Source organism: Artemia franciscana, chromosome 17 (assembly GCF_032884065.1).
Source record: "Artemia franciscana chromosome 17, ASM3288406v1, whole genome shotgun sequence".
In the NCBI taxonomy this organism is placed as follows: Eukaryota; Metazoa; Arthropoda; class Branchiopoda; order Anostraca; family Artemiidae; genus Artemia; species Artemia franciscana.
The window spans coordinates 28,741,859-28,768,123 of NC_088879.1; the positions used below are offsets into that span (position 1 = coordinate 28,741,859).

At 35.4% G+C, this 26,265-nt stretch overlaps 2 protein-coding genes across 5 annotated transcripts; one reads left to right on the forward strand and one right to left on the reverse strand.

Moving 5' to 3' along the window:
* On the reverse strand, window positions 1-26,265 carry LOC136038112 (homeobox protein TGIF1-like). Of its 4 annotated transcripts, none has more exons than XM_065721129.1 (3): window positions 26,115-26,265; window positions 9,178-9,398; window positions 1-1,938 (listed from the first exon to the last, which is right to left on the reverse strand). In XM_065721129.1, exons 2-3 carry the CDS (start codon window positions 9,385-9,387, stop codon window positions 1,546-1,548), a joined length of 603 nt encoding a protein of 200 aa, XP_065577201.1. In that variant the 5' UTR covers window positions 9,388-9,398; window positions 26,115-26,265; the 3' UTR covers window positions 1-1,545. The 4 variants fall into 4 exon arrangements, with proteins under 4 accessions (XP_065577201.1, XP_065577204.1, XP_065577205.1 ...); XM_065721132.1 differs by lacking the exon at window positions 26,115-26,265 and adding an exon at window positions 20,485-20,527; XM_065721133.1 differs by lacking the exon at window positions 26,115-26,265 and adding an exon at window positions 18,589-18,655.
* LOC136037532 (uncharacterized) lies at window positions 11,320-11,787 on the forward strand. The gene has a single exon (XM_065720253.1). It carries the CDS (start codon window positions 11,320-11,322, stop codon window positions 11,785-11,787), a length of 468 nt encoding a protein of 155 aa, XP_065576325.1.

Genomic DNA, 26,265 nt, shown 5'->3' on the forward strand with positions numbered 1-26,265 from the left:
AAAACCATCTAGATTATGTCTATTCTGTAAAATTTAACAAAACAGGTACGACTAAAAAATAAACACGAATTTGAGCCTTTCTTCTCTTACAATTTTTATGACTAGTTCTCTTTTTCTAAAAGTTGAAGAAGTGGTGATAATATAAGCCTTTTTTTAGCACGATTAACTAGCTAATGGTATACCACAACACATCTCTTATCCATCGTATTTAAAATTCATATTCAAAGTTCAGATTAAGATTTATCAAAACCGGTTGTAGAGAATGTAATGTTGTAGTAGAGGAAAAAACTGAAAAAGGATATAAAACTGAAAACAAGAAAAAACTGAAAAAGGATATAGTAAACTCTTGATGAGAGTTTTGCCACTTTTTCATTCTTATTGTTTTCTCATTCTGCCTCTACAAGTTTGCAATTTCAACCTTCGTACAATGTTTTAAGTCATTTATAAGAGGGTTATGAGAGTATGCATTAAAGCCCCATGAAAGTTAGCTCAAAAGTTTTAAATAAGAATTTAAGGCACAAGTTTAAACAAAAAGTAGTTTAAGGCACTCTTTTAAGCAAAATAATGTTTAAAAATTACTTTTTAAACCGTAATAGGTTTAAAAATTAATGTTAAGAAGACTAAGTCACTAAGGCTAGGAATAAGTCAAGACGAAAAGGTGACGTTGGGTAACGAAAAGATTGATCAGGTTGGCAGCTTCCCTTACCTTGGTAGCATAATTAGTAAAGACGGTGGAAGCAGTGAAGATGTTAAAAGTAGAAGAGCCAAGGCTCAGGGCGTTTTTTCACAGTCAAAAAGAGTTTGGAAGAATAGGAAGGTAAGCCTGCAAACCAAGATTAGAATTTTGGAAGCTACAGTGATGACAGTGGTCAAATATGCCTCGGAAGCATGGGTATTCCGAAAATCAAATCAACATTTGCTAGATGTTTTCCAAAGAAATTACCTAGGAATTGTTGTGTGTACCCGGCTGAGTGACCGTGTTTCAAACAGTAGGCTGTACGAAAAGTGTGGCTCGATCCCGCTTTCTGGTGCTACAATAAAAGAAAGGTTGAGATTGTTAGGGCACATTCTGCGGATGAAGGGTTACAGATTGCCGAAGATTGTCCTTTTCGGCCAACCGTCTAGGGCTAAACGGAAAGCAGGTCGTCCACGGTTGGAGTGGGAGGATGTCACAAAGAAAGATTTGAAGGAAATGAGAACTTCCTGGGAGGGTGTAAAGAGGTAGACTGAATAAATAAGGATGGGTGAAGAGCGTGTGTAGTTGTGTTGGCCTCAGGCGGCTTGGTGCTGCGGCGAGTTGTTAGTAGTAGTTGCAGTACTTTAAGCAATATTAAACAGAATGAGCGCTCTAATCTCAAAAACAAAAAATCTATAGAAGATATTTTCAGCCAGTGTATTGTATTTAAGTCATCTAATATCGATGTATACCGTTTGTTATTATTATTAGCCTTTCTCCTCCCTGACACTATCAAGGGGCCTATGTGGGGCATACCGTTATAACTGACCTTATTTAGGCTCATAATATCACCATCTTTTCTTTAATCACTAATAGCCAGAATTGGCAAACTCTACGACACTATCAGCGCTTCGAACAGCAGCATCCACTAATAAATATAAATAATCAAAGTTCGCTTCGTCAGGTGGGCTTGGAGGAGGAGTTACCCTTGTTTCAAAATTTTCTTGGGGAACATGATATTCACTAAATACACACCCACAGGGGCAACCTAGTGAACATGAAGGCTCGATTTGAGGTAAGACATAGTTGGTTGTTGATGATTCGTGATAAGAGCTGCAAGACGATGATTCATCAGCAGTATTTGGTTGATATCGAGGTTTTCGACCTCGACGGGTGATTGTGAATTTGTTCGGGTCTTGACCATCTCTTTTTAAAAGCTCTGGTAGAAGACGACGTCTGGCGTTTATAAACCAATTGCACACCTGAAATATAAAAAGTAAATAATAATGCCGCTTCCTTAGAAGCTTTAGCCACTTTCAACTTAAATCTTCTACAAAAATGCAAAATTAAATGTACAGTTTGGTAATGAAAAGCCACAACAAAACAATTAAATTATTTTCAGCGGCTTAGGAAACTTAGGATTTTTTTTTAACAGTTACTATTCCTAGGTGGGAAAGTATGGGGGCAGGATATTTATATCATTCGCTCCTAAATATTTATCGTCCACCATCCCTTTTCAACAAAAATATTACTCAGCTTTCCTTGACGTCAACTCCTTCTGAATTTTAATAGCAATTAATTCGAAAGATATACATATTAATTGTTTGCCTTCCTCGTAAAATATAATAAGAGAATTTAAATTAAAAACGTTGATGTTAGAAGTAATGAAACTGTTTATTGAACTCAGAATTAAAAGGTAATAGAAAAAAGCTTAAACATTTGAAAATATATTTTATTCTATTATCATATATACTCTGCTGTTAATCAGGAAATTGTTCTATCTTTGTCACTAAGGTATAAAAAAGGTAAAGAATGCAGTACTGGACTTTTTTGTCCCTTTGAATTAAAATCAAGTTGCCACCAAGCCATGGCTAATTGGAGGAAAGGCCAAGACAGATAGGCTTAGTGAGAGGCAAAGCTGACATTAGCCTTTTTCAGAATTGTATAAAAATAACGTTATTTCAGTTGTTGATAGATAGCATGTCACCTTTCCATCCTAGGATAGAACTAAGATGGATAGTCATAGAAAAAGAGTAGTCCAAGTAGTCCCTACCGCCGGTGCCGATCTTCATGTCATGACCCTTCAGCCAGGAAGTGCAATGGGAGTTTGGGGCCAGCCTCCTGTGCTTTCGCACATCCTTCCTGTTTACCTTTCCCAAATTTCTCCAGGTACCCATTTCGAGCTGGATTGGGATTGGCTGAGCTTACGAAGCTGTGCCACTGATTCCCGTTTCAAACCAATAACACCTGGACTCAAACCGCCGCCCTCACAGACAAAGGATTTCAAGTCTAGTGTGCCAACTACTCGCTAGGGTAGGTTAATGTCAGTAGTAATCTTAAGTCACTGGGATTCAGCATTTGTGGTATATCTGTAATCTCTATAATACACCCATCACTTTGTTTATTTAGTTTCCACCAAGTTTGTTTGTTTAATTTCCTAAATTTGCTGATTGCTTATCCTAAAATTCCTTTTAGCTGCTTCTATATTGCCTTTTCTATAGCATAACATAAACTTACACAACGTATAATTGTATTTAGTACTCGAGTCTGCTTGGCACTGCATACGATGAGGACAAAATTTGCTCCGTAAGAGTAGATAGCGTGAAAGTCATTAAGCTATAAAAGTGTGAAAGGCACGGGCGGATCTAGAGCAAAATATTGGGAGGGGGGAATGTGAGAAGGGTGCCAATAAGCAAAATCTTGGGAAGATGTTACAAGGGCGCCAATAAGCAAAATCTTTGGGGGGATGTGACAAGGGCGCCAATAGTGACCAATATTTTTTTTAAAAAAGAGTGAAAAACAGAAAAAAAAACCATGACTGTCATCACTATAATACACCCATGGGCATCATCGCTCCCGTAAATCGCTCTTGCACCCATCTAGGGGGGGCAGCACTCACTTAGGGTGTCAATGATATTAGATCCTCTAATCGGCAAATTCATCATTAAACGAAATTAATATCCAATTTAAATGAAAGCCTACATAAAACTCAAGTAAGAATGTTGACTTCGTTGCAGCTAGTCTAGAAGGATAGTATTTGCACCTGATTACCCAAAATTGAATAGTTCATACAATAATCAGAATTATTTTTGGGGTATGAAGGGGGTAAATAGTGACGAACCCCACACTGCCTTTCCATCATGAACACCAAAAGCAAAAAGAGCAATAGGGATATAGTCCTGGTCCTGGTTGAACTTCACTGAAGTAAGGATGCTGGAACTGTTTTGAATTTTTTTTCATTTTAGTTGTATTGGTTATATCTTGTTGTAAGTTTTTCTTCTTATATATTTATGTCTTGCTGAGGACGGTCCTTGGACATAGGGCCGAAATATTCATTCTAATTAGTTTCCCACGGTCTTGCGAAAATAATCCCCTATTGTTCTTCTTGTTTTTGGTATTTACGAAGGGAATACACGTATATTTATAGAAGTACCATATACTTAGTTCTAATTTCTCTTACGCACTGACACAAGACAAAAATCAAACAGTTCGTGGTAACGAACTGTAGTGAGGAGCGACCCGGCTCTATAGAAACCAAAACTCTAAAAAATGGAATTTTGATACCAATAGCTACATCAAAAGAATCGCATTTTAATGCTGATTTTAAATATATAAGTTTCATCAAGTTTAGTCTTACGCACCAAAAGTTACGAGCCTGAGAAAATTTGTGTTATTTTAGAAAATAGGGGAAACACCCCCTAAAAGTCATAGAATCTTAACGAAAATTACACCATCAGATTCAGCGTATCAGAAAACCCTACTTTAGAAGTTTCAAGCTCCTATCTACAAAAATGTGGAATTTTGTATTTTTTGCCAGAAGGCAAGTCACGGATGCGTGACTATTTTTTTTTTTTCTTTTTTCTTTTTTCTTTTTCCCAGGGGTGATCGTATCGACCCAGTTGTCCTACAATGTTGCAAGAGGGCTCATTCTAACGGAAATGAAAAGTACTAGTGCCCTTTTTAAGTGACGAAAAAAATTGGAGGGCACCTAGGCCCCCTCCCACGCTCATTATTTTCCCAAAGTCAACAGATCAAAATTCTGAGATAGCCATTTTATTCAACGTAGTCGAAAAACCTTATAACTATGTCTTTGGGGACGACTTACTCCTCCACAGTCCCCGTGGGAGGGGTTACAAGTTACAAACTTTGACCAGTGCTTGCATATAGTAATGGTTATTGGGAAGTGTACAGGTGTTTTCAGGAGGATTTTTTGGTTGGGGGGAGGGGTTGAAAAGAGGGGGATATACTGGGGGAACTTTCCATCGAGGAATTTGTCATGGGGGAAGAAAATTTCCATGAAGGGAGCGCAGGATTTACTAGCATTATTTAAAAAAAAAAAACAATGAAAAAATAAATATGAAAAAGTTTTTTTCAGCTGGAAGTAAAGAGCAGCATTAAAACTTAAAACGAACAGAAATTATTACCCATATGAGGGGCTCACCTCCTCCTAATACCTCGCTCTTTACGCTAAAGTATTTTTAGTAATGTCAACTATTTATTCTACGGCTTTTGTGATTCAGGGGTCATTCTTAATGAATTGGGCCAAAATTTAAGATTTAGTGTAAAGAGAGAGGTACTGACGAGGGGGCAAACCCTCTCATATGTGTAATAAAAACATGAGAATAAAAAATTCTTTAAGTAAGCTAGTTTATAAGTTACGTATATCTTTTACTAATAAAAAGATTCGTAAAAAATTAAAAGTTCTAGTTGCCTTTTTTATTAACCAAAAAATTGGAGGGCAACTAGGCTTCCTCCCCCGCTCTTTTTTTTTTCTCAAAATCATTCTATCAAAATTATGAGAAAGCCATTTAGCAAAAAAAAAAAATATGCAAATTTCGTTTTAATTATTTCTCTGCGGAGAGCCAAAATCAAAACATGCATTGATTCAAAAACATTCAGAAATTAAATAAAAAAAACAAGTTTTTTCAACCGAAAGTAAGGAGCGACATTAAAACTTAAAACGAACAGAAATTACTTCGTATATAAAAGGGGCTGCTTCCTCATCAACGCCCCACTCTTTACGCTAAAGTTTTTTACTGTTTTAAAAAGAAGAGTTGAGAGAAAGAATCAAACTTTAGCGAGAGGAGCGGGGCGTCGAGGAGGAAGCAGCCCCTTTCATATACGAAGTAATTTCTGTTCGTTTTAAGTTTTAATGTCGCTCCTTACTTTCAGTTGAAAAAACTTGTTTTTTTTATTTAATAAAAACCAAGGACTGACCCTCAAAGACGAGTCACAGGTTCTTGTGATTCAATTTTTCCTAAAGTAGTTAAGGGAAACTTAAAAAAAAGAAGGTTGCAGAGGTCTTTAAAAAGGGGGAAGTGTAGAAACGGGACAACTAGATATACTCATTGGATTTAGTTGCAAAAATCAGTTTATCAAAAACCTAAAACCGTTTCCATTATTCTTTTCTCGAAATTAGTTAGGATCACAAAAGTATTTGCGTAGAGATATATTTACTTCACATAAGTTGAGGGAATTCAGCCGTGATTGGAGAGAAAAAATGTATTTGAAGTTCAAAGACTGACTCATACAATTCAACACCTAATTAGATAGAATTCCCAGAAATCAAGAGCGATGGAATATCATTTTAAAAGCGCATCAAAAATGTGAAATTGATATTTAGTCCATCTTGATTTCTGGGAGTATTTGTGGTCTACGCTATTATTATGAAAGTAAAAAGTAACACTAAAACCCAAAATGAGCAGAATTTCTTCCGTGTAGGAGGGAGATTGTCGCTTTCTCATTCCAACCTCCACCTCATGGTCGTAGAAACTTCGGAGGGCGCTCATTGTATCAGAAGTTGAGAGTTCTATTCCTGTTTTTACAAGTCGAAAGGGATTGAAGACTAGCCAGTCGCGGGGGGATTTTCCAGGGGGAAGGGGTATATGCCCTTGCCATTTCCGGCTAGAAAGCGCAGTCGTCATTTTATTTTCTATGGATTTTGTTGCACAAAAGAAGGCCTATTTCGATGAAAAGTTCACAAAAATAGCTCTTAACTAGGCAAAAACATGACAGAAAGTACGAAGAAGCACATCTCTCTGATCCAAGTGTATACTCAGGGACGCAAAGTTTCGGTTCTTTCTATGAGTTTTGTTAAAAAAAAAAAAAAAAAAAAAAAAAAAAAAAAAAAAAAAAAAACTCACCACTCTTTTCAGGCAAATTATGCTTGTTTTGTTACTTGCGTTACTTAGAAAAATCCTGTATATAGTTTACTGCTTCAATGGGGATGCAACTTGATACCGCAAAAATAAATATATATATAAAAATAAATATAAATAAATATATATATATATATATATAATAAATATATATGTATATATAATAAATAAATATATATATATATATATATATATATATATATATATATATATATATATATATATATACGGATATACGGAAAACATTGGTAAATGAGATTTGGTGGAGGGGGGACTGCTTGAACCAGGAAGTTGATTCCTGTATTAGTACCAGAAAATGTTGCATGTTAAAAAGAGATTCAGTAAATCGAAGAATTATTGACATACTGCATGTCATCCAGCGACAACAACTCTTAAAGACCTTAGCGGAAGTGGATCTTATTCTTCCCTAAGTCAGGGACAGAGACTACTTTGTTCTGCATTTCCTGGCATCCTACATAGCTATAAAATACTTGCAGACATAGCTAGAATTATTTAGCACCAAAACTCAGTTTACGTTTAGTTTCAATTCGACCAGAAATATCGTCGAAAGGTAATTAAAAAGAGGTAATTGAGAGGGGTTGAGTTAATTAAAAAGAGGGCGTAGTGAACATAAACTTTACACGTGAATCACAAGATGCGAGTCAGATGATTACTCACTGTGTGAGCAATAAAAAAATTGGTAAAAACATTTTTGTTTTTTTACTTTTATTTACGAACTAATATGTGAACAAAGATAGTTTTTGCCTGGACACTAAAATATGAAAACAATTCTGACATCAAATTCTCTATGACCCGGCAGTTTTCCATTTGAGGAAAGCAGATATAAAATTTTAGGAAAAATACAAAATTTTAACTATAATAGGAAAAATAACTCTGAACTATAATAGAAAAAATAATTCTGACATAAAAACCAATACATCTGTACAAACTATACAAACTATAAAAACCAAAATAAATACAAACTATAATAGGAAAAATAATTCTGACATAAAACCAATACATCTCAACAGTTTTCCATTTGAGGAAAGCAGATATAAAATTTTTGGGAAAAATATAAAGTTTTAATTATAATAGGAAAAATAACTCTGAACTATAATAGGAAAAATAATTCTGACATAAAAACCAATACATCTGTACAAACTATACAAACTATAAAAACCAAAATCAATACAAACTATAATAGGAAAAATATTTCTGACATAAAAACCGATACATCTCAACAGTTTTCCATTTGAGGAAAGCAGATATAAAATTTTTGGGAAAAATAAAATTTTTTAACTATAATAGGAAAAATAATTCTGACATAAAAACCAATATATCCCAACAGTTTTCCATTTGATGAAAGCAGATATAAGATTTTTGAGAAAAATACAAAATTTTAACTATAATAGGAAAAATAATTCTGACATAAAAACCAATACATCCGAACTGTTTTCCATTTGAGGAAAGCAGACATAAAATTTTTGGGAAAAATACAAAATTTTAACTATAATAGGAAAAATAATTCTGACATTAAAACCAATACATCCCAACAGTTTTCCATTTGAGGAAAGCAGATACGATTCTTTTTGGAAAAAGATACAAACTCTTAACTATCATCATAGCCAAATAAAATAATAAGAAGATGAGATTGAACCCATCAATTTTTCGTTTAAGGGGCGAGTTTTGAATATCACTTTATCGTGTTACAAACCATCGTTTATATTTGCAGTTGAACGGTTATTTACCCTTACCTTGGGGCTCATTCACAATGATAGTGTGTGATTTTTGTTTAAATGTATGGTTTTTGTGCAAAACTGAATTTAGCTATGCTACGATAGTTTTTAAATACACCGATCTCTCTCTCTCTCTCTCTCTCTCTCTAAACACCGTGCCTCAGCTTTTTTAAATCACAGTTTTACATTATTCTAGCAATAAAATTATAGTTTTCAATAAATATTGAAACTAGCCAATACAATAGTTTAGCACTGAGAAAGATCAACGACAACCCTGTATTCGCATACAATTTAGATTTTATTGTAACTATGATATGTCGTGGGCGCAACCATTACCGACTTTTGCATGCGGCGCTGCCATGCTGGGCTAATATGCGCCAATGGGCTAAAAAGAAAATTGGCCAGGTAACGCATAGAAACCGGCATTTTTAGGCAAATAACATGTGTTGATGCTAGAAAAAATAAAACAAAAACAGATATAAGTGAAATAATAGTTTTCGCCGTTTGGACTAATATAATCCAAAATATATGCAAATTGACAAAATACGGATAAAATAAACCGATATAAATAAAAAAAAATGAATATATTTCTTGAAACCCTGCTTACCTGCAGCACGGATAAACCGGCTTCTTGGGCTAACATATATTTCTCTGTATCTGTTGGGTATGCGTTATATCTATGTTCAAACAACCACTGTTTTAAAACTCTCAATCCCTCTTTTGGCAGACTTCCCCTTCTTTTGGAGAATTTTGCTCGTTCTTCCAAGCTGCATTGTGTATCAGAATCTTTTGAATTATTTGAAAAGAAGTGTTCCATGTAAAAATAATCTAAAAGATTTAAAATGTATCAAAAAGAATTTAAACTAAATTTGGTCAGCCCTAAATTTGAATTTCAACAATTTTTGATATTGTTTTAAGGGGCAGGAGGGCTACAATAAATAGAAAATAAGAACTGGAAAAACATTTACTGAGGAATGAACTTTGAGGAAATCGAGTTTGTTCTCTCTTGCTTTGGTCAAAGAAAGCCTTAAATTATTATGGCAGTAGTGTTGATTTGCAACGTCACTGACCCACCACTTTTTTTCAGTATCCTTTGCAAACAAATAAGAGTTCCAAACAGGGATGGGTCCTTTTATTAGACAGTGAAACAAATATATACAAAAACTCTAGATGTGTCAAGAAGACTTACATAGTCAGTCTTTATCCCCACTAGAGTCGCTTTTGTATATATTTGTTTCACTGTCTAATAAAAGGACCGACCTATCCCTATTTGGAACTCTTATTTACTTCGTCATAGAAATGGTCACTGAGCTACTACTTATTTTTTCAGTATCCTTTGCAAATAAATAAGAGTTCCAAACAGAGACGAGACCTTTTATAAGACAGTAAAACAAATATATACAAAAACTCTAGATGAGTCAAGAAGACTTACATAGTCAGTCTTCGTCCCCACTAGAGTCGCTTTGTATGTATTTGTTTCACTGTCTAATAAAAGGACCGACCTATCCCTATTTGGAACTCTTATTTACTTCGTCATAGAAATGGTCACTGAGCTACTACTTATTTTTTGAGTATCCTTTGCAAATAAATAAGAGTTCCAAAGAGAGATGGGACCTTTTATAAGACAGTAAAACAAATATATACAAAAACTCTAGATATTTCGATGACATATTCAGTCTTTATCCTCACTAGGGTAGCTTTTGTATATATTTTGTTTCACTGTCCAATAAAAGGACCTATCCCTATTTGGAACACTTAGTTTTTTCGTCATTGAAAAGGTAGTGTAGTCTTGGAAAAAACACCAGTATCCTTTGCAAGTTCCAACTACCAAGAACAATACTAAACGACAACAATTGTACACCAACAAGATAAATAAAAAATATTTTTGCCCCCCCCCCCTCCTCCATGGAATTTTTTCAGATTTGTTTTTATTCCAGACAAATTGTAATTTTCTAAGATTTCTTTTTGGATTGTTTCATAATTGTGAAGTTTTTAGAACAGTACCACATTTTTGTCTCTATTGCAACGTTTAACGTCTCGTAGAACATTGAACATTTTCGTCTTTATTACTACATGAAAATATTTTCAATGAGCAAAACTTCGAAAAATTCCATTTTAATTCAATGCCTTGACAATTTTTAACTCAGCCTTGACAATTCCAAAATTGTTTTTGTGGATTTCCAGGCTGCTTTCGATTATGTCGACCGGCAATAACTGTGGCTCATACTGCGTGCTGCGTGCAAGTCAATGGCAGACGCAGCTCATCTTTTGAAATCAATACTGGAGTCCGTCAGGGTTGTGCTGCTGCCCCAGAACTATTTAATTGTGTCATCGATTACATTATGGCTCGGACCATAAACCGCCTCCAGTTTGGGTTGCATTACGGTGATAGAGTACTTTCAGATGCTGACTATGCCGATGACCTTGCTCTTGTCTCCGATTCCCCGTCGAAGCTCACAGAAGCCCTACAGATCCTTGCTGATGAAGCTTTAAAGATAGGGGTGTCGATTAATTGGCAGAAGACAAAAGTGGTGTTTGTTGAACCCCGTAACTCGCCACGTCCCCCGCCAGTCCTAGTGGTCGGTGACAAACCAGCTGAGATTGTCGAGGAATTTAAATAATTTGGCTCTATCCTCTCAAATAACGGATCAATCTTTAAAGATCTAATGCACCAAATTGCCAAAGCCTCAGCAATAGCGGGAAGACTAGGTGCCCTTTGGAGGAACCTTCTATCAGCCGTAGGACCAAGATGTGCATATACAATGCTTCGGTGGGATCCGTGCTTCTTTACGGAGCCGAAACCTGGCCTGCCACTAAATCTGTGCTTAGCACCGTAAATATAGCCCAAACAAAACATCTTCACCGCATTGAAGGACTACGCTGGCACGATTCTGTTAGCAATGAGAACCTCCTGGCGTTAACTGCTCAAACGCCCTTCTCAGTCCAACTCGCCCAACGAACACTACGCTGGTACGGACATATCCTTCGCATGCCCCCCGACACTCCCGCACGAACGATTTTTGACTTTGATCCCGTGCTGCACGGCAGGAAACGCCCAAGAGGTCGTCCCCCAACCAGATGGAAGGACACGACAGGTGCCTTCTTAGTCATGGCAAATATTCAGGAGGATGTCCACATCCTTGCAAGAGACTGGTCCAAATGGAGACACCATGTAGCATCACTCTCGACGTCGGAAGCATTTCGGCAGGAGCATTAAGTCAAGTAAGTCAATTCCAAAATGAAAAAAAAAATAATATCATCTTGCGTATTATTTCCTTCTATTAAATTATCATTAGAAGTGGAGGTAGATAATAAATGGTTAACAGACAGCCTACTATTTTCCATATCTGATAGCCTATCGGTGATACTATCCATAATAAAACATTAACCCACTGAAAGATTGCAACGCATTTCGTCTGAAAAAATCTCCCCCTTAATTGAAAACTCCTCAAGTGATTTAGTGATTAAGTGCCAAATTAGTACCGTTACTGTCATTTAGTACCATACCTTTTTAACTTTTTTTTTGCTGAATACCTCTTATTTTATAATTTAGCGTCCGGTAATACCAAAAACTGCAAATGGAGGTATCTCGATTAAAAATTGAATTCTTGATTTTTCCTGATTTCTTATGATATATATAAATGAGTAATATTCCGCTTAACCAATCCATAAAATCAGATCAATTCCACTGTCCTTAGTATTTCGAAGAATTTATTGTAAGATTATAATCTGTATAATGAGCTTTCTCGAAAAGAGATAATCTATATGGGGTAATTACCTAACGAGCATAGGCCTATTCAAAATACCCGCTTAATCAATTATTTCACTGGAATATATAATTCCAATTCAATATTTTTAATATTCATTGAGGTTGCATAAAAAAATATGCTAATGTGGGTATGTTGATTGAATAATAGTAAATTACTAATAGTTACTTTAGTAAAGTCAGCATATTGAAGACTATTAAAATAGAAAACTCAAAACATTGGCTTTTTGAAATTGAATCTGTTCTGACTCAAGGTTTCAGGAGAATAGGTCTAAGGTTCTAGAATAATCTAATATCGTAAACGACCAAACAAAAATTTTACAAAAGACTGAGAAAGAAAGAAGTTATTATATTAAAATGAAAAAAAAATAGTTTTATGCTTTTGTAATATGAATATCAGTGTTAATCAGTTTTAAAATTGTTTTTGAGTTTTGTCAAGCTGTCCACCCTGAACCACTTTTCCCTAGCACCTTGAAGCCCCTTTCTCCACATCCACAACATCCTGAATATGTCACTAAGTTGTGTAGACATCTTCACTAAATTAAAATTCAATAACAAAAACAACTAAGAATGACAAAGAATTTATTATGTTCAAATTAAGGAAACATCTTTAAATGTTATAGATGTGATCTATAGCCCAGACTAATTATTCACCTTCCAGCCTCGCCCCTCTTACCTCACAAAATCCTTAATATGTCACTGCTATATATTTTTACTAATAGAAAATTCTGTAAAAAAATTAAGAATAAAAAAGGATTTAGTATGTACAAATTAAGGACAACTCGAACATTAACAAATGTTTAAACGTAAAAATCGGGTATAGGTGTGGTTCTTATTTTAGTCAAAGTGTTCTGCTCCCCCTTACCTCACAAGTCTCTTAATTTTGTATTGCTACAAGTCTTTACTAATAGAAAATTTTATGAAAAACTAAGAATGAAAAATAATTTACTATGTAAAAATTAAGGATAATTTTGCCTTTAAGAAATTTTTAAATATAAATTTCCGTACAAGTTAGTTACAGATATGGAGCTTAGTTTACTCAAATTATTATTCCTGAATATGCCACTGCTACAAATTTTACTAATATAAAATTCAATTAAAAAATTACACTAAGAATGAAAACAAATTTAACGTGTACAAATTAATGACAACTTGACTTGAACCCTACACCTAAATGTCGGGGAGAACCAGTCATAGGAGTGCCTCTTAGTCTACTCAAATTATTTACCTTTTATTCCTCTCCCCCCCCCCCCTATCTCAAAATATTCTGAATGTTTCTCTGCTATTGAACTTTACTGATATTAAATTAAAAAAAAACAAGTTTTTTTAACTGAAAGTAAGGATCGACATTAAAACTTAAAACGAGCAGAAATTATTCCGTATATGAATGGGGCTGTTCCCTCCTCAACACACCGCTCTTTACGCTAAGATTTGACTCTTTCTCTCAATTCTACTTTTTAAAATAGTAAAAAACTTTGCCATAAAGAGCGGGGCGTTGAGGAGGGAACAGCCCCTTTCATATTCGGAGTAATTTCTGTTCGTTTAAGTGTTAATGTCGCTCCTTACTTTCAGTTAAAAAAACTTATTTTTTTATTTAATTTCTGAACGTTTTGAATTAATGTATGTTTTGATTTTGGCTCTCCGCACATAAATGATTAAAAAAAAAAAATTTGCATATTAATTTATTTCTTTGGATAAATGGCTTTCTCATAGTTTTGATCGGACGATTTTGAGCAAAAAAGGAGCAGGGAGTAGGCCTAGTTACCTCGAATTTTTTGGTTACTTATAAAGGAAACTAGAACTTTAAATTTTACGAACGTTTTTATTAGTGAAAATATATGTAATCTACGAATTAGCTTACGTAACGAACTTCTAAATTCGTATGTTTTTATTAAGTATATGGGGGAGGGTTCACCCCCTCTTCAATACCTCGCTCTTTACACTAAAGCTTATATTTTGTCCCTGTCCCTTAAGAATGACCCCTGAATCACAAAGGCCATAGAATAAATAGTTGAAATTAATAAAAAATACTTTAGCGTAAAGAGCAAGGTGTCAGGAGGAGGTGAACCCCTCATATACGTAATAATTTATGTTCGTTATAAGTTTTAATGCTTCTCCTTACTTTCAGTTGAAGAAACTTTTTCCTATTTATTTTTTCATTGCTCTTTAAAAAAAAAATGCTCAAAAATCCAACGCCCCCTTCATGGGAGTTCTCTTCCCATGACAAATTCCTCCATTGAAAGTTCTCCCTACACAACCCCCTCCCCACAATCCCTCCCCCAACCAAAAAATCCTCCTGAAAGTGTATGTACACTTCCCAATAACCATTACTATGTGTAAATACTGGTCAAAGTTTTTGATTTGCAGCCCCTCCCACGGAGACTGTGGGGGAGTAAGTCGGCCCCAAAGACATTCTTATAGGTTTTTTGACTATGCTGAATAAAATGGCTAACTCATAATAAAATATCCGGTGACTTTAGGAAAAATGAGCGTGGGAGGGGGTCTAGGTGCCCTCCAATTTTTTTGGTCACTCAAAAGGGGCACTAGAGCTTTCAATTTACATTAGAATCAGCCCTCTCGTGATATTCTAGGACTACTGGGTCGATACGATCACCCCTGGGGAAAAAAAGAAAACAAACAAACAAATAAACACACATCCGTAATCTGTCTTCTGGGATAAAATTCAAAATTCCACATTTTTGTAGATAGGAGCTTGAAAATTCTACAGTAGGGTTATCAGATGTGCTGAATTTGATGATGTGATTTTCTTTAAGATTCTATGATCTTTAGGGGGTATTTCCCCCTATTTTCTAAAATAAGGCACATTTTGCAGGCCCATAACTTTTGATGGGTTAGACTAAACTTGATGAAAAATATTATATTTAAAATCAGAACAAAAATGTGATTCTTTTCATGTAACTCTTGGTATCAAAGTTCGGTTTTTTTAGGGTTTCGGTTACTACACTTCGTTACCACGAACTGTTTGATAAACTCCATTAAAAAGTTACACTAAAAATTAAAAAGAATTTGCTATGTACAAATTAAGGACATCTTTGACTAGTAAAACTATTAATGTAAATATTGGCGTAAGTCTGTCATAGTGGTGACTCTTAGTGTTGTTAATTTATCTATAAATACCCCCCCCCCCCCTTAATCCCGTCTTTGCCCCTACTACATATCTTCGTGTCATTTAGAATAAAATTTTATAAAAATCACAGGCAAAGATACGGGTTCCTCCTCTTAGGAGGAGGATATTTTCCTCCTTGAAGATACATAATATACAAAAGGGCAATTTGAATAATGCCCTTAATAACATGATACTATTTCTGTATGCTATATGCAAGCACATGTTGTTGGCTTAATGAGGGTTGAGCTGGATGGAGATGAGTTGTTATTTTGTTACCTCTGTGCGCACCTAAATGTGGTGAGTAAACTCTCCTCCCCCTGGAAGATTTATGTGAATATCTTCTTTTCAGCATGAGGCCAGAGGAGCTGAAAACACCCCTCATATAACTGAGATGATCGTTCATTTTATATGAACAAACGAGCTGTTTTTCTCAAGGAATTGATGTGCAAAACTTAAATTTTAATTGAAAGGGAGGCAGTAAAGAGGAGGCAGTAAAGAGGCAGTCTAAGGAGGCAGTAGCCCTCCTCGCATTTAGGGTATGCTATTGAAACGATCAGGAGTTAAATATAAGAAAACAAGTCTTCTCAAATAAAAATAAAGCGCAACATTAAAACTTAAATCGGAAATAAATTAATCTGTATAATAGATGGATAGCCCCCTTCTCATCCCCTTACTGTTTGCGCTAAAGTTTGATTGTTTATCCCAGTTTTCTTAAGAACTACTGCGCAGATACTAGGGCCGTCTAATTAGAATAAGAAATATTTTAAGAGTCCCAAAAATCTTTAGCATAAAGAACAAGGGGCTGAGGAGGTGGCAGATCTGATCTTCATATAAAAAAATGAAAAATTAACAAATGAAAGTTATAGAACAAACCATAATAAATACATTCCTCCTGCGAACGGGGACGTTCGCAGGGGAAGGAAGTTATCCCCTGGAAGCCCTAAAATTTTCCGAATTTTCGGGCAATTTTTACTCAAATTATCATTAAGTCTTGGTTTATAGCCTCACTCATGATAAGAAAATAAAGGGGGCAAATGCGGCTGTTTCCCTACCAATATAAATGCATCCTTCCGTGCCTGGTCCATAAAGTCAAAAACTCGAGTGGTTGAAGGAGTAACAAAAGAAATTGTCAATGACCGAGGAGGTCTTTAGGCAATTCTTTTTACTTTTACTTGGGGAAGACTTCTTCATACTAGTTTGAAGGACACTATCCCCATTTCCCCTTGGTTATGTTAGGCGTATACTTAGGAGAGAGTGAAGATGGGTCTTTCGGGTTCATCTGCACAAATTCAGGTATTACAGAAATGTTTCCAAATTCCCATATGTGTGTCTCTGCTTTCTTATTCACAGCCACTCCATGTGGAAGAGGTGATCGTTGAAAATTTTGGAAGGGACTTATTCGGATTAGTCTTACCCGTCAATAGTAACGAGCCTGAGAAAATTTGCCTCATTTTAGAAAATAGGGGGAAATAACCCCTAAAAGTCATACGATCTTAACGAAAATCACACCATCAGATTCAGCGTACCAGAGAACCTTTTTGTAGAAGTTTCAAGCTCATATCTACAACAATTTGGAATTTCGCATTTTTGCCATAAGACAAATCACGGATGCGTGTTTATTTTTTTGTTTGTTTTTTTTCCCAGGGGTGATCGTATCGACTCAGTGGTTCTAGAATGTCACGAAGGGGCTCATTCTAACGGAAGCTAAAAGTTCTAGTGCCCTTTTTAAGTGACCAAAAATTGGAGGGCACCTAGGCCCCCTCCCACGCTCATTTTTTCCCCAAAATCACCGGATCAAAATTCTGAGATAGCCATTTTATTCACCATAGTCTAAAAACCTAATAACTATGTCTTTGGGGACGACTTACTCCCCCGCAGTCCCCGTGGGAGGGGCTGCAAGTTACAAACTTTGACCTGTGTTTACATACAGTAATGGTTACTGGGATGTGTACAGACGTTTTCAGGGGGATTTTTTTGGTTTGGGGGGAGAGTTGAGGGGGGGTACGTGGGAGGATCTTTTCATGGAGGAAATTCCCTATGGTTGAGGAAACCTTCAATGGAGGGGGCGCAGGATTTTCTAGCATTATTTAAAAAACAATGCAAAAATAAATAGCAGCATAATAAGGAGCAGCATTAAAACTTAAAACGAATAGAAATTATTACGCATATGAGGGGTTTACCTACTCGTAATACCTCGCTCTTTACGCTAAAGTATTTTTAGTAATTTCAACTATTTATTCTACGGCCTTTGTGATTCAGGGGTCATTCTTAAGGAATTGGGACAAAATTTAAGCTTTAGTGTAAAGAGCGAGGTATCGACGAGGGGTGAGCCCCCTCATATACGCAATAAAAACATACGAATATAGAAGTTCGCTACGTAAGTTACGTATATTTTTTACTTATGAAAACGTTCGTAAAAAATTAAAAGTTATAGTTGCCTTTTTAAGTAATCAAAAAATTGGAGGGCAACTAGGCCTCCTCTCTCGCTCCTTTTTTCTCAAAATCTTCCAATTATAACTATGAAAAAGCCATTTAGCCCAAAAAAATTAATATGCAAATTTCGTTTTAATTATTTATGCGCGGAGAGCCAAGACCAAAAAATTCATTAATTCAAAAGCGTCCTAAAATTAAACAAAAAAAAAACAAGTTTTTTAAATGAAAGTAAGGAGCGACATTAACACTTAAACGAACAGAAATTACTCCGAATATGAAAGGGGCTGTTCCCTCCTCAACGCCCCGCTCTTTATGGCAAAGTTTTTTACTATTTTAAAAAGTAGAATTGAGAGAAAGAGTCAAATCTTAGCGTAAAGAGCGGTGTGTTGAGGAGGGAACAGCCCCATTCATATACGGAATAATTTCTGCTCGTTTTAAGTTTTAATGTCGCTCCTTACTTTCATTTAAAAAACTTGTTTTTTTCGTTTAAAGTCCCCCTTAAAGTCCCCAGGTTAAGGGCTATAAGGTACGACAAGATAAGAACAGACTCTTAAAGAAGAAAAATGAGGATATTTGCAGCCATTAAAAATAAAATGCAAATATTTTGGCGAAGACCTCCGCTCAACCCTCCTCAGTGCAAAAATAAAAAAAAAGACGGTAAAAAATAACCACTAAAATAAATAAAACCAAACCTTACAAAACACTAAAATATAATCAAGACATTTTCCGAGTAACGGTTAAAGGGTAACTGAATAAAAAATCGGACAATGAATGGCGATTCAAGAAATTATATCTGAGTATTATTTTATAAAGCCAATTATTATTTTCAACAGTAGGCCTACATGATTTTATCAAGCCATAAATAAATAAACATAGTTAGAATGAACTTCGAAATAAATTTCTGTTTTAGCGGTTTATTTCGACCACGTGACCACGTGCATCTTTAGGTGCAAATGTGCTTCCGTATGTTATTACCGTCTTAGAAGCTGGGAAGTTCCAAATGATATAATTTGGGAATTTTAGTTCATTTATTATCTCAGAATTGGCACTAAGCGATGGCAGAAACTAACACTTTGCTGTGTGCACTCTTTTTTGCTATTTAAAACGTAAATTGGCCTTTCAAAAGAGCCTTCGCTCGATATTTTAGGACTATTTGTTCTGTGCAATCATCTGTGAGGAAAATGAGCAACAAGCAAAAAAATAAATAAAAATCTGCGATCACATTTCTCGGAAAAATACCAGATTTCACATTTTTTTTATATTGGGGCTTGAAACCTCTACCACATGGCAGATTTTGCCTCTCCTTCTGGAATATCCCCTGACAATGCTCAAGATGCGCTCCACACCTCTATTTTTCTGTCAATGAGTATATGAACAGTGACACCAATTTACAAAAATGACTCTTCCAAAATGTAGAGAAAGGGGCAGTGTTTACTTATTTTTACCAATAAGAAATAAGGCGTTGATAGAAAAAGGTGAAAATACCAAAAACAGGGTTATTTTTCAAAACTTGGGGAGAGACCTAATCTCTTCCATATTGGCGCCCCTACATATGAATTGTGAATCTTTTGTTTTTCAAAGGAAACATTTTTCTGCAATAAAAAGGGAGCACAATACCCCACAGTACCTGTATTTTCGGTTAATCCAATCGAAGGGGTAATGACTAATTTATACACCCCTGATGTACGGAATTTGAAGAAGGAATCGAATCTTTTCCCGACTCTCTGTCATTCAATTAATTATATTCACCTAATTAATTAATGTATTCATTAATTATATTGAATTAATTGCGTAACTTATATGAATATAGGGTAAAAGACCAGTTTATTCAGTCAGGGATTAACTCTATCGTGGAAAACATGGCGTTTGAAAAAATAAAAATCGACGTCCGTGTTAATCGAATCAATGCATTTTCGTGTTTTTCGATTTATGAACTTGATTCTCCAAAGAAGAGGAATTTTCCGGGTGAAATTTCTTGTATTGGGGAAATTTTCTGAGGGGAGAATAATCCGCGGGTGGTACTTTACAAAAACTTTCAAATTGAAAAATTAGATTGTTATTAATACGCGGGGGGAATTTCCCAAGGGATGGGGGGTTTTCTTTTAATTTTTTTCTTTCGAGACTGCAGCAACGTGTAACGGGAAATAGTTTTATAAATTTGAAATCAAGGCAACCATTTGGAAGAAGTGGTCATACAAGCTTCGAAGGGGGCTCGTTTCATTGGAAATTGAATGTCCTGGTGCCAAATTTAAGAGTCAAAATGAATGAATGAACCACCCTCCCCAACACACCTTTTCCCCCCAAAGACATCTGATCAAAATTCTGAAATAATCATTTTTCTCAAAATAGTCTAAAGGTCAAACAAATTAATATTTTCCTGGTGTTTAAATAACCCCTTAAAGTCCCCAGGTTAAGGGCTCTAAGGTACGACAAGATAAGAACAAACTTATAAAGAAGAAAAACGAGGATATTTGCAGCCATTAAAAATAAAATGCAAATATTTTGGCCAAGACCTCCGCTCAACCGTCCTCAGTGCAAAAATAAAAAAAGACCGTAAAAAATAACCACTAAAATAAATAAAACCAAACCTTATAAAACACTAAAATATAATCAAGACATTTTCCGAGTAACGGTTAAAGGGTAACTGAATAAAAAATCGGACAATGAATGGCGATTCAAGAAATTATATCTGAGTTCATTTAATGTTTTTTTAAAAATGAATCGCTTGCGAGGTCTGGTATCATCTAATATTTTACTAGGTTACGAAAGAGAAAAATCTGAATTAATAAGTTTATTTATAAGTGGGAATCAAATTACTTTCTACGTTATAAAGAGCCAATTTTTGGTCTATATATTTCTGAATTTCGACTGCTTCACTGAAAACTTGCAAGATACCTTTAAAAGAGGTATATACCTTTAGAAGACTTGAATTTGTCTTCTAATCATCCCCTACCCTCCTCCTTTCTGTGTAAAAAGAAGAGTGGTTATTTTCTTGGTTAGTCGTGCGATACGGATATGTTCTAAAGCTCAAACAGTTCCAGAACTTGATTACAAAAAAGACATTTTATTTCGAAACGGATATCCCTTAAATTTACTGGAATCAGTTGTAGGTTTAAAAACAGTAAAGGATACTACCACAAAATAATATCCAGTGGAAAGTGTCGAATTGGTAGGTGAAAATGTCACTAATCTGGGTAACCAAATGATTTTACTTTTTTATTTATTTAATTTTTTTGAAGACACAACCTAACATGGCATTCAGTAACTCAACTAAATTATAGACCTTTTACAACTATGGGAAAGGTAAAACCAGCTTCATATTGGGAAATAAGGTTTATAGGAGCCCCTCTTCTAGTGGTTGCTTCTAACTTGCTTGAACTCACAAACAATTGGGAAAGGGGTTGTTGGAACAAAAATCTTTAATCGACAAAGCCATGAAGCTACATTAAAGGCCCAGGAATTTCGATTTCACCTTGAACAAACACTTGTACGACAACTCACACCATTGTACTTTTGATCTCCATTATGTATGTATGTATGTATTTACTTATAACCCATAATACAAAATAATGAAGTGATGAAGTACATTGAAAAAAGAGGAAAAAAAAGAAGAAAGAAACAAAATATCGTAATTACATTCTAAAATACAAACAAAAATAATTCCACGTCAAAAAACAACATTTTGCCATTCATGGCCGGTTTGCTTATTGCACATGTGTACATTCAGCTCAGCTAACTTAGCACACGGGTCAGACAAGCTAAATTTTTTCATCAAATAGGAGTTGCGGGTCCACGGAGGAACTCGCAACAGAAACTTAGCAAATTTGAAGAAAACGCGTTTCATCCTAAGATGGTCAGATTCACCAAATATAGCCATCTTCTACATTATAATATTTCGCAATTTAGTAAATTTTTAAATAATACCAGACACTGTAAGTGATTGGCTTTTGAAAAAGCATTTAATAATCTTAATTCGGATTTAGTGTATTGAATTGCCATTCATTGTTCGATTTTTTATTCAGTTACCCTTTCGCCGTTGCTTGGAAAGAGTCTTTCTTTTAATTTCAGCAGTGTTTCCACTTTGAGGGATTTATCCCTTTCTGAGGGATTTCTAGGCCTTCCGCGGGATTACTTTCTAAGGGATACCCCAAAAGGGATACGGGATTTTTCAGGGATAATTGAGATATTAAGGGATTTCCCAACTAAAATAGAGATATTCAGGATTTTCAGTTTTGATGGTGTATTCAAGGATTTTTGTTGGTGTTTGGTGCACCTTCAGAATTTTTTATCTTTCCCTGTAAGGATTTTGTTTTTCGTCAGTATGAGCGATATAGTGAGCTACGCGCCAACTTTTTCAAAATTGCTTGGCAACTGTTTCAAAATTCAACAGCGGCAATTGGAATTGGCTAGTTGAATAAGAAGAAGCAAAAGGAAAGTAAAAGTAAGATATATTATTTATGCAAATTTTATAGGATTTATTTTATAAGATATAGGAGAATGCAAATTTTGGGATTTAGTTTTGAAGTTTTTTTTGTTAAAAAAAATTATAGTGTTTGCATCTTCCAGTGCTTTTCAGTTCTTTCGGAGAGATTTTTATTTAAAACAATCGGGTGCTCAGACAGAAGCACACAGATGGACTTCGTGGACCAGGAAACCAGTAGCTAACTGTCGTGATTAGCATGAGAGGGATTTTTCGAAAGATTATTGTTTAACCAAAAAGGGATTTTTAGGGATTTTTCGTCTCTGATTCGGGATTTTTCAAAAAAGAAAGTGGAAACACTGAATTTCAGGCTTCTTTATGGTTTGGCTTACAAAAGGTTTCTTTATGGTTTCTTTATGGCTTACAAAAAACTGTAAGTAAGGAGTGACTTGGCCCAATATTAACTAAAACTCTTAATATACAGAATTTTGGTAACAATGGGGACATAAAAGAAATTGGCTTTTTATGTTGATTTCAAATATATAAAATTCATGAAAATTAAGGTTGCCCATCAAAATCTTTAACCAGAGAAGATTTGCCAGGTTTTTGAAAAAAAAACGGGGGAAGCCCCAAAAAGTCAAGGGATCAATGAAAATCACGCCATCATGTTCAACATATCAAAGAGCCCTATTGTATAGGTTTCAAGCTCTTATCAGCAATCAAATTTTAAAAAGAGGGAGCAAGACTAAATCTTAAAAGGAACAGAAATTATTCCGAATAATACGTGGGTTGTCACTTCCTCAACCCTTGCTTGTTACGCTAAAGTTTTTAGTGGTTTGAAGAAAGTTTCTTAGCAGAGGCAGCGCAACAGTGCTGCCTAAGTAAAGAGCAACGTGGGGACAATGTATTATTATTATTTTTTCTAGACCAGGGCACTTCGTATGGAAGGAGTTGCTGTAAAAACTCATTCGAAAAAAGCTCATTCGATTCGAAACTGAAGGCTAGTGCTCTTTTTAATATTCAAGGTTTTGCTAAAAGGGTGGTAGTATAAGTTTCGGAGGGGGCTTATTGGATTGGTAATCAGAATTTCGAGTGCCTTTTAAAGAGTCAAAGTGATTAGAGGGCAGATATCCCCCCAAGATTTTTATAGATAGGCTGGTAGTATAAGCTTCGGAGGGGCTTATTGGATTGGTAATAGTCAAAGTGATTAGAGGGAAGATATCCTCCCCCCCCCCAAACGTCGTATTTTCCAGAAATGCATCTGATAGAAATTTTGAAACGGCCGTTTGTTGTCGTAGAAACTTAGAAAAGGGTTCATTTGATTGGAAATTGTAAGAGCTAGTGCCCTTTTTAATAATCAAAAGTGATTGGAGGGCAACAATCCCCCCGCATCCATCATTTCCCAAAACACACCCAATCAATATTTTGATATATCCATTTTGTTCAGCATAATTGATGTGTCTGGAAAATGTCTTTGAGGATGACAACCCCCCGCAGCCATCGGAGCAAGTGTTGTAAGTTTTACCCTTAGGACATATTAGGTTTTCAAGGAAAGGGTGGTCGTATAAACTTCAGAGGGGGTTCACTGGATTGGAAATAAGAAGTTTTAGTGCCCTTTTTAAGAGTCAAAATGATAAGAGGGCAGCCATAGCCCCTTCCTCCACATCGCATTTTCCCCGAATGCATCCGATAGAAATTTTGCGATGGCCATTTGTTGTCGTAGAAACTTCGAAAAGGGCTCATTCGATTGGAATGATAGTGCCCTTTTAAATAGTCAAATGCAAAAGGAGGCCAACAATCCCCCCCCCCCCATCGTACGGCCGTCATTTCTCCAAACACATCTATTTAAAATTTTGAGATAGCCATTTTGTTCAGCGTAGCTGAAAGGTCTGGCAATTATTTCTTTGTGGATGACAACCGCCCCCCCTCAGAGCCCTCAGTGCAACGGTTGTAATTTCCGCTGAATTTGTAATTTACCCAGAATATAATTTGCGCTTTACTGACAAGGAACAACAATAAATGACCCTGTATTGCTAATTTAATTTACACATACTGATTTCTATTCCTTAATGTTTTTATATTTATTGAAATAAAACAGGAAAAATGTTTAAAACATGTTTTGTTTTAAGGGTGTTGACACACATCAGAGTCTAATTCCGGCCTTTGGGCCAAAATATGTCAAAACAGCAAAATAATGAAAATGGTGACTTTGCAGAACACTGTTGCATAACATCGTAAAGATCATCAGATGTCAGCATAGCCAAGGCCCCAGATCTCTTGGAATACAGGCCTAATTAGAGCCCTAAATGAGGAATAAAACTAACATTTTCTACAGACAAATGTACAAAAGCTCCAATACAGGCGCATACATAGGATATCCTTCTGAGGGTTAAGCGCAAGTTAATTAAAATACACCTCATTTATTGGATTATGTGGAAAATTTAAGAAATTCTAGGGTGAGCTCGGAAAAGTCATTCAATTGCAAGTGGCAGGGTCAATTCGCATTGGCATAGCTAGGGGTCAGTTGTCCCTGAGCACAACCTCTGAGGGGGCCCCAAACTGAGATATTTTCGTCAAGAATACGACCAACTTATATTACGATGGAGGAGGGAGGGTCCAAAATCCTAGCTATGATTCACTTAATTATTTGCATGGAAAGGCTTGAGTGCATTCATGCTTTTTCATCTAGAAAACTATGTTATGTCAAACCTTAAATAGAGTAAAAAGAGATTCTACCTATAGATTATTAAATTGGATTAGACAAACTCCGAGCGTTTTTTTTTAGTTTTTTTTTTTTATTATTTCAGGATTTGCCAGTTCAGAGTGCTAGAATAGGTTTGAAAATTAGTATTTAGAAGACTAAGTCACTAAGGCTAGGAATAAGTGAAGATGAAAAGGTGACGTTGGGTAACGAAAAGATTGATCAGGTGGGCAGCTTCACTTACCTTGGTAGTATTATTAGTAAAGACGGTGTGAGCACTGAAGATGTTAAAAGTAGAATAGCTAAGACTCAGGGTCAGGAATAGGAAGAATAAGTCTGCAAACCAAGATTAGAATATTGGAAGCTACAGTGATGACAGTGGTCAAATATGGCTCTGAAGCATGGGCACTCCGAAAAGCGGACGAAAGTTTACTAGATGTTCTCCAGGATGTCATAATTTGATGGTTAGGAAGATGTCATAAATAAAGATTTAAAGGAAATAGGAACTTCCTGGGAGGGTGTAAAGAGGCAGGCCTTGAATAGATTAGGTTGGAGGAGGATCGTACGTAGCTGTGTTGGCCTCAGGCGGCTTGGTGCTGCAGTGAGTTATTATTATTAGTAGTAGTAGTACGCACGGGTATCACGTAGGAAACCAGTGTGTAGCCTATACCTGATTAAAGCTACGTGTACAGGCAAAATTGATTTTTTTTTAAGAAAATCAAAATTGTTTAAAATTTTAATATGTTAAATTAGAGCAAAAAACACAAAAAAGTCACATTTAAGCGCAAACTGAGTATAAACAAAACAAAAAAAACTTTTAAGGCTCTAAGTTAGGTAATAAAAAATGTGGAGGTTTAGTTTTACGTAATTTACGACTTAACTTCATTGATAAAAATGAAGTCCCTAACTACGGTAAATTAAATCTATCATAATATTTACGTTATTTTTTTTTCACATATTTTGTTACAAAATTATTCGAAGCGTAGTTTGATGATACATGTCATTTTATGACATTACGAATTTGACAGGAAGATATAAAAAGACATTAGAAATGTCAAATCGAAAGTGTTAGCAAAAACTTTTCTACTTAAACTTACCGCACTTGAAATTCTGTCAAATTTCTGGTGACAGTTTATATTCTAAAGTGACAGAAAACTGTCAAAAATTCAAACTTGTAACACGTGAGTCAACTAGAAAACTTCTGTCCCTCTCAGCTGTTCCTATATTCTTCCTTGTGTCTAAAAGCAA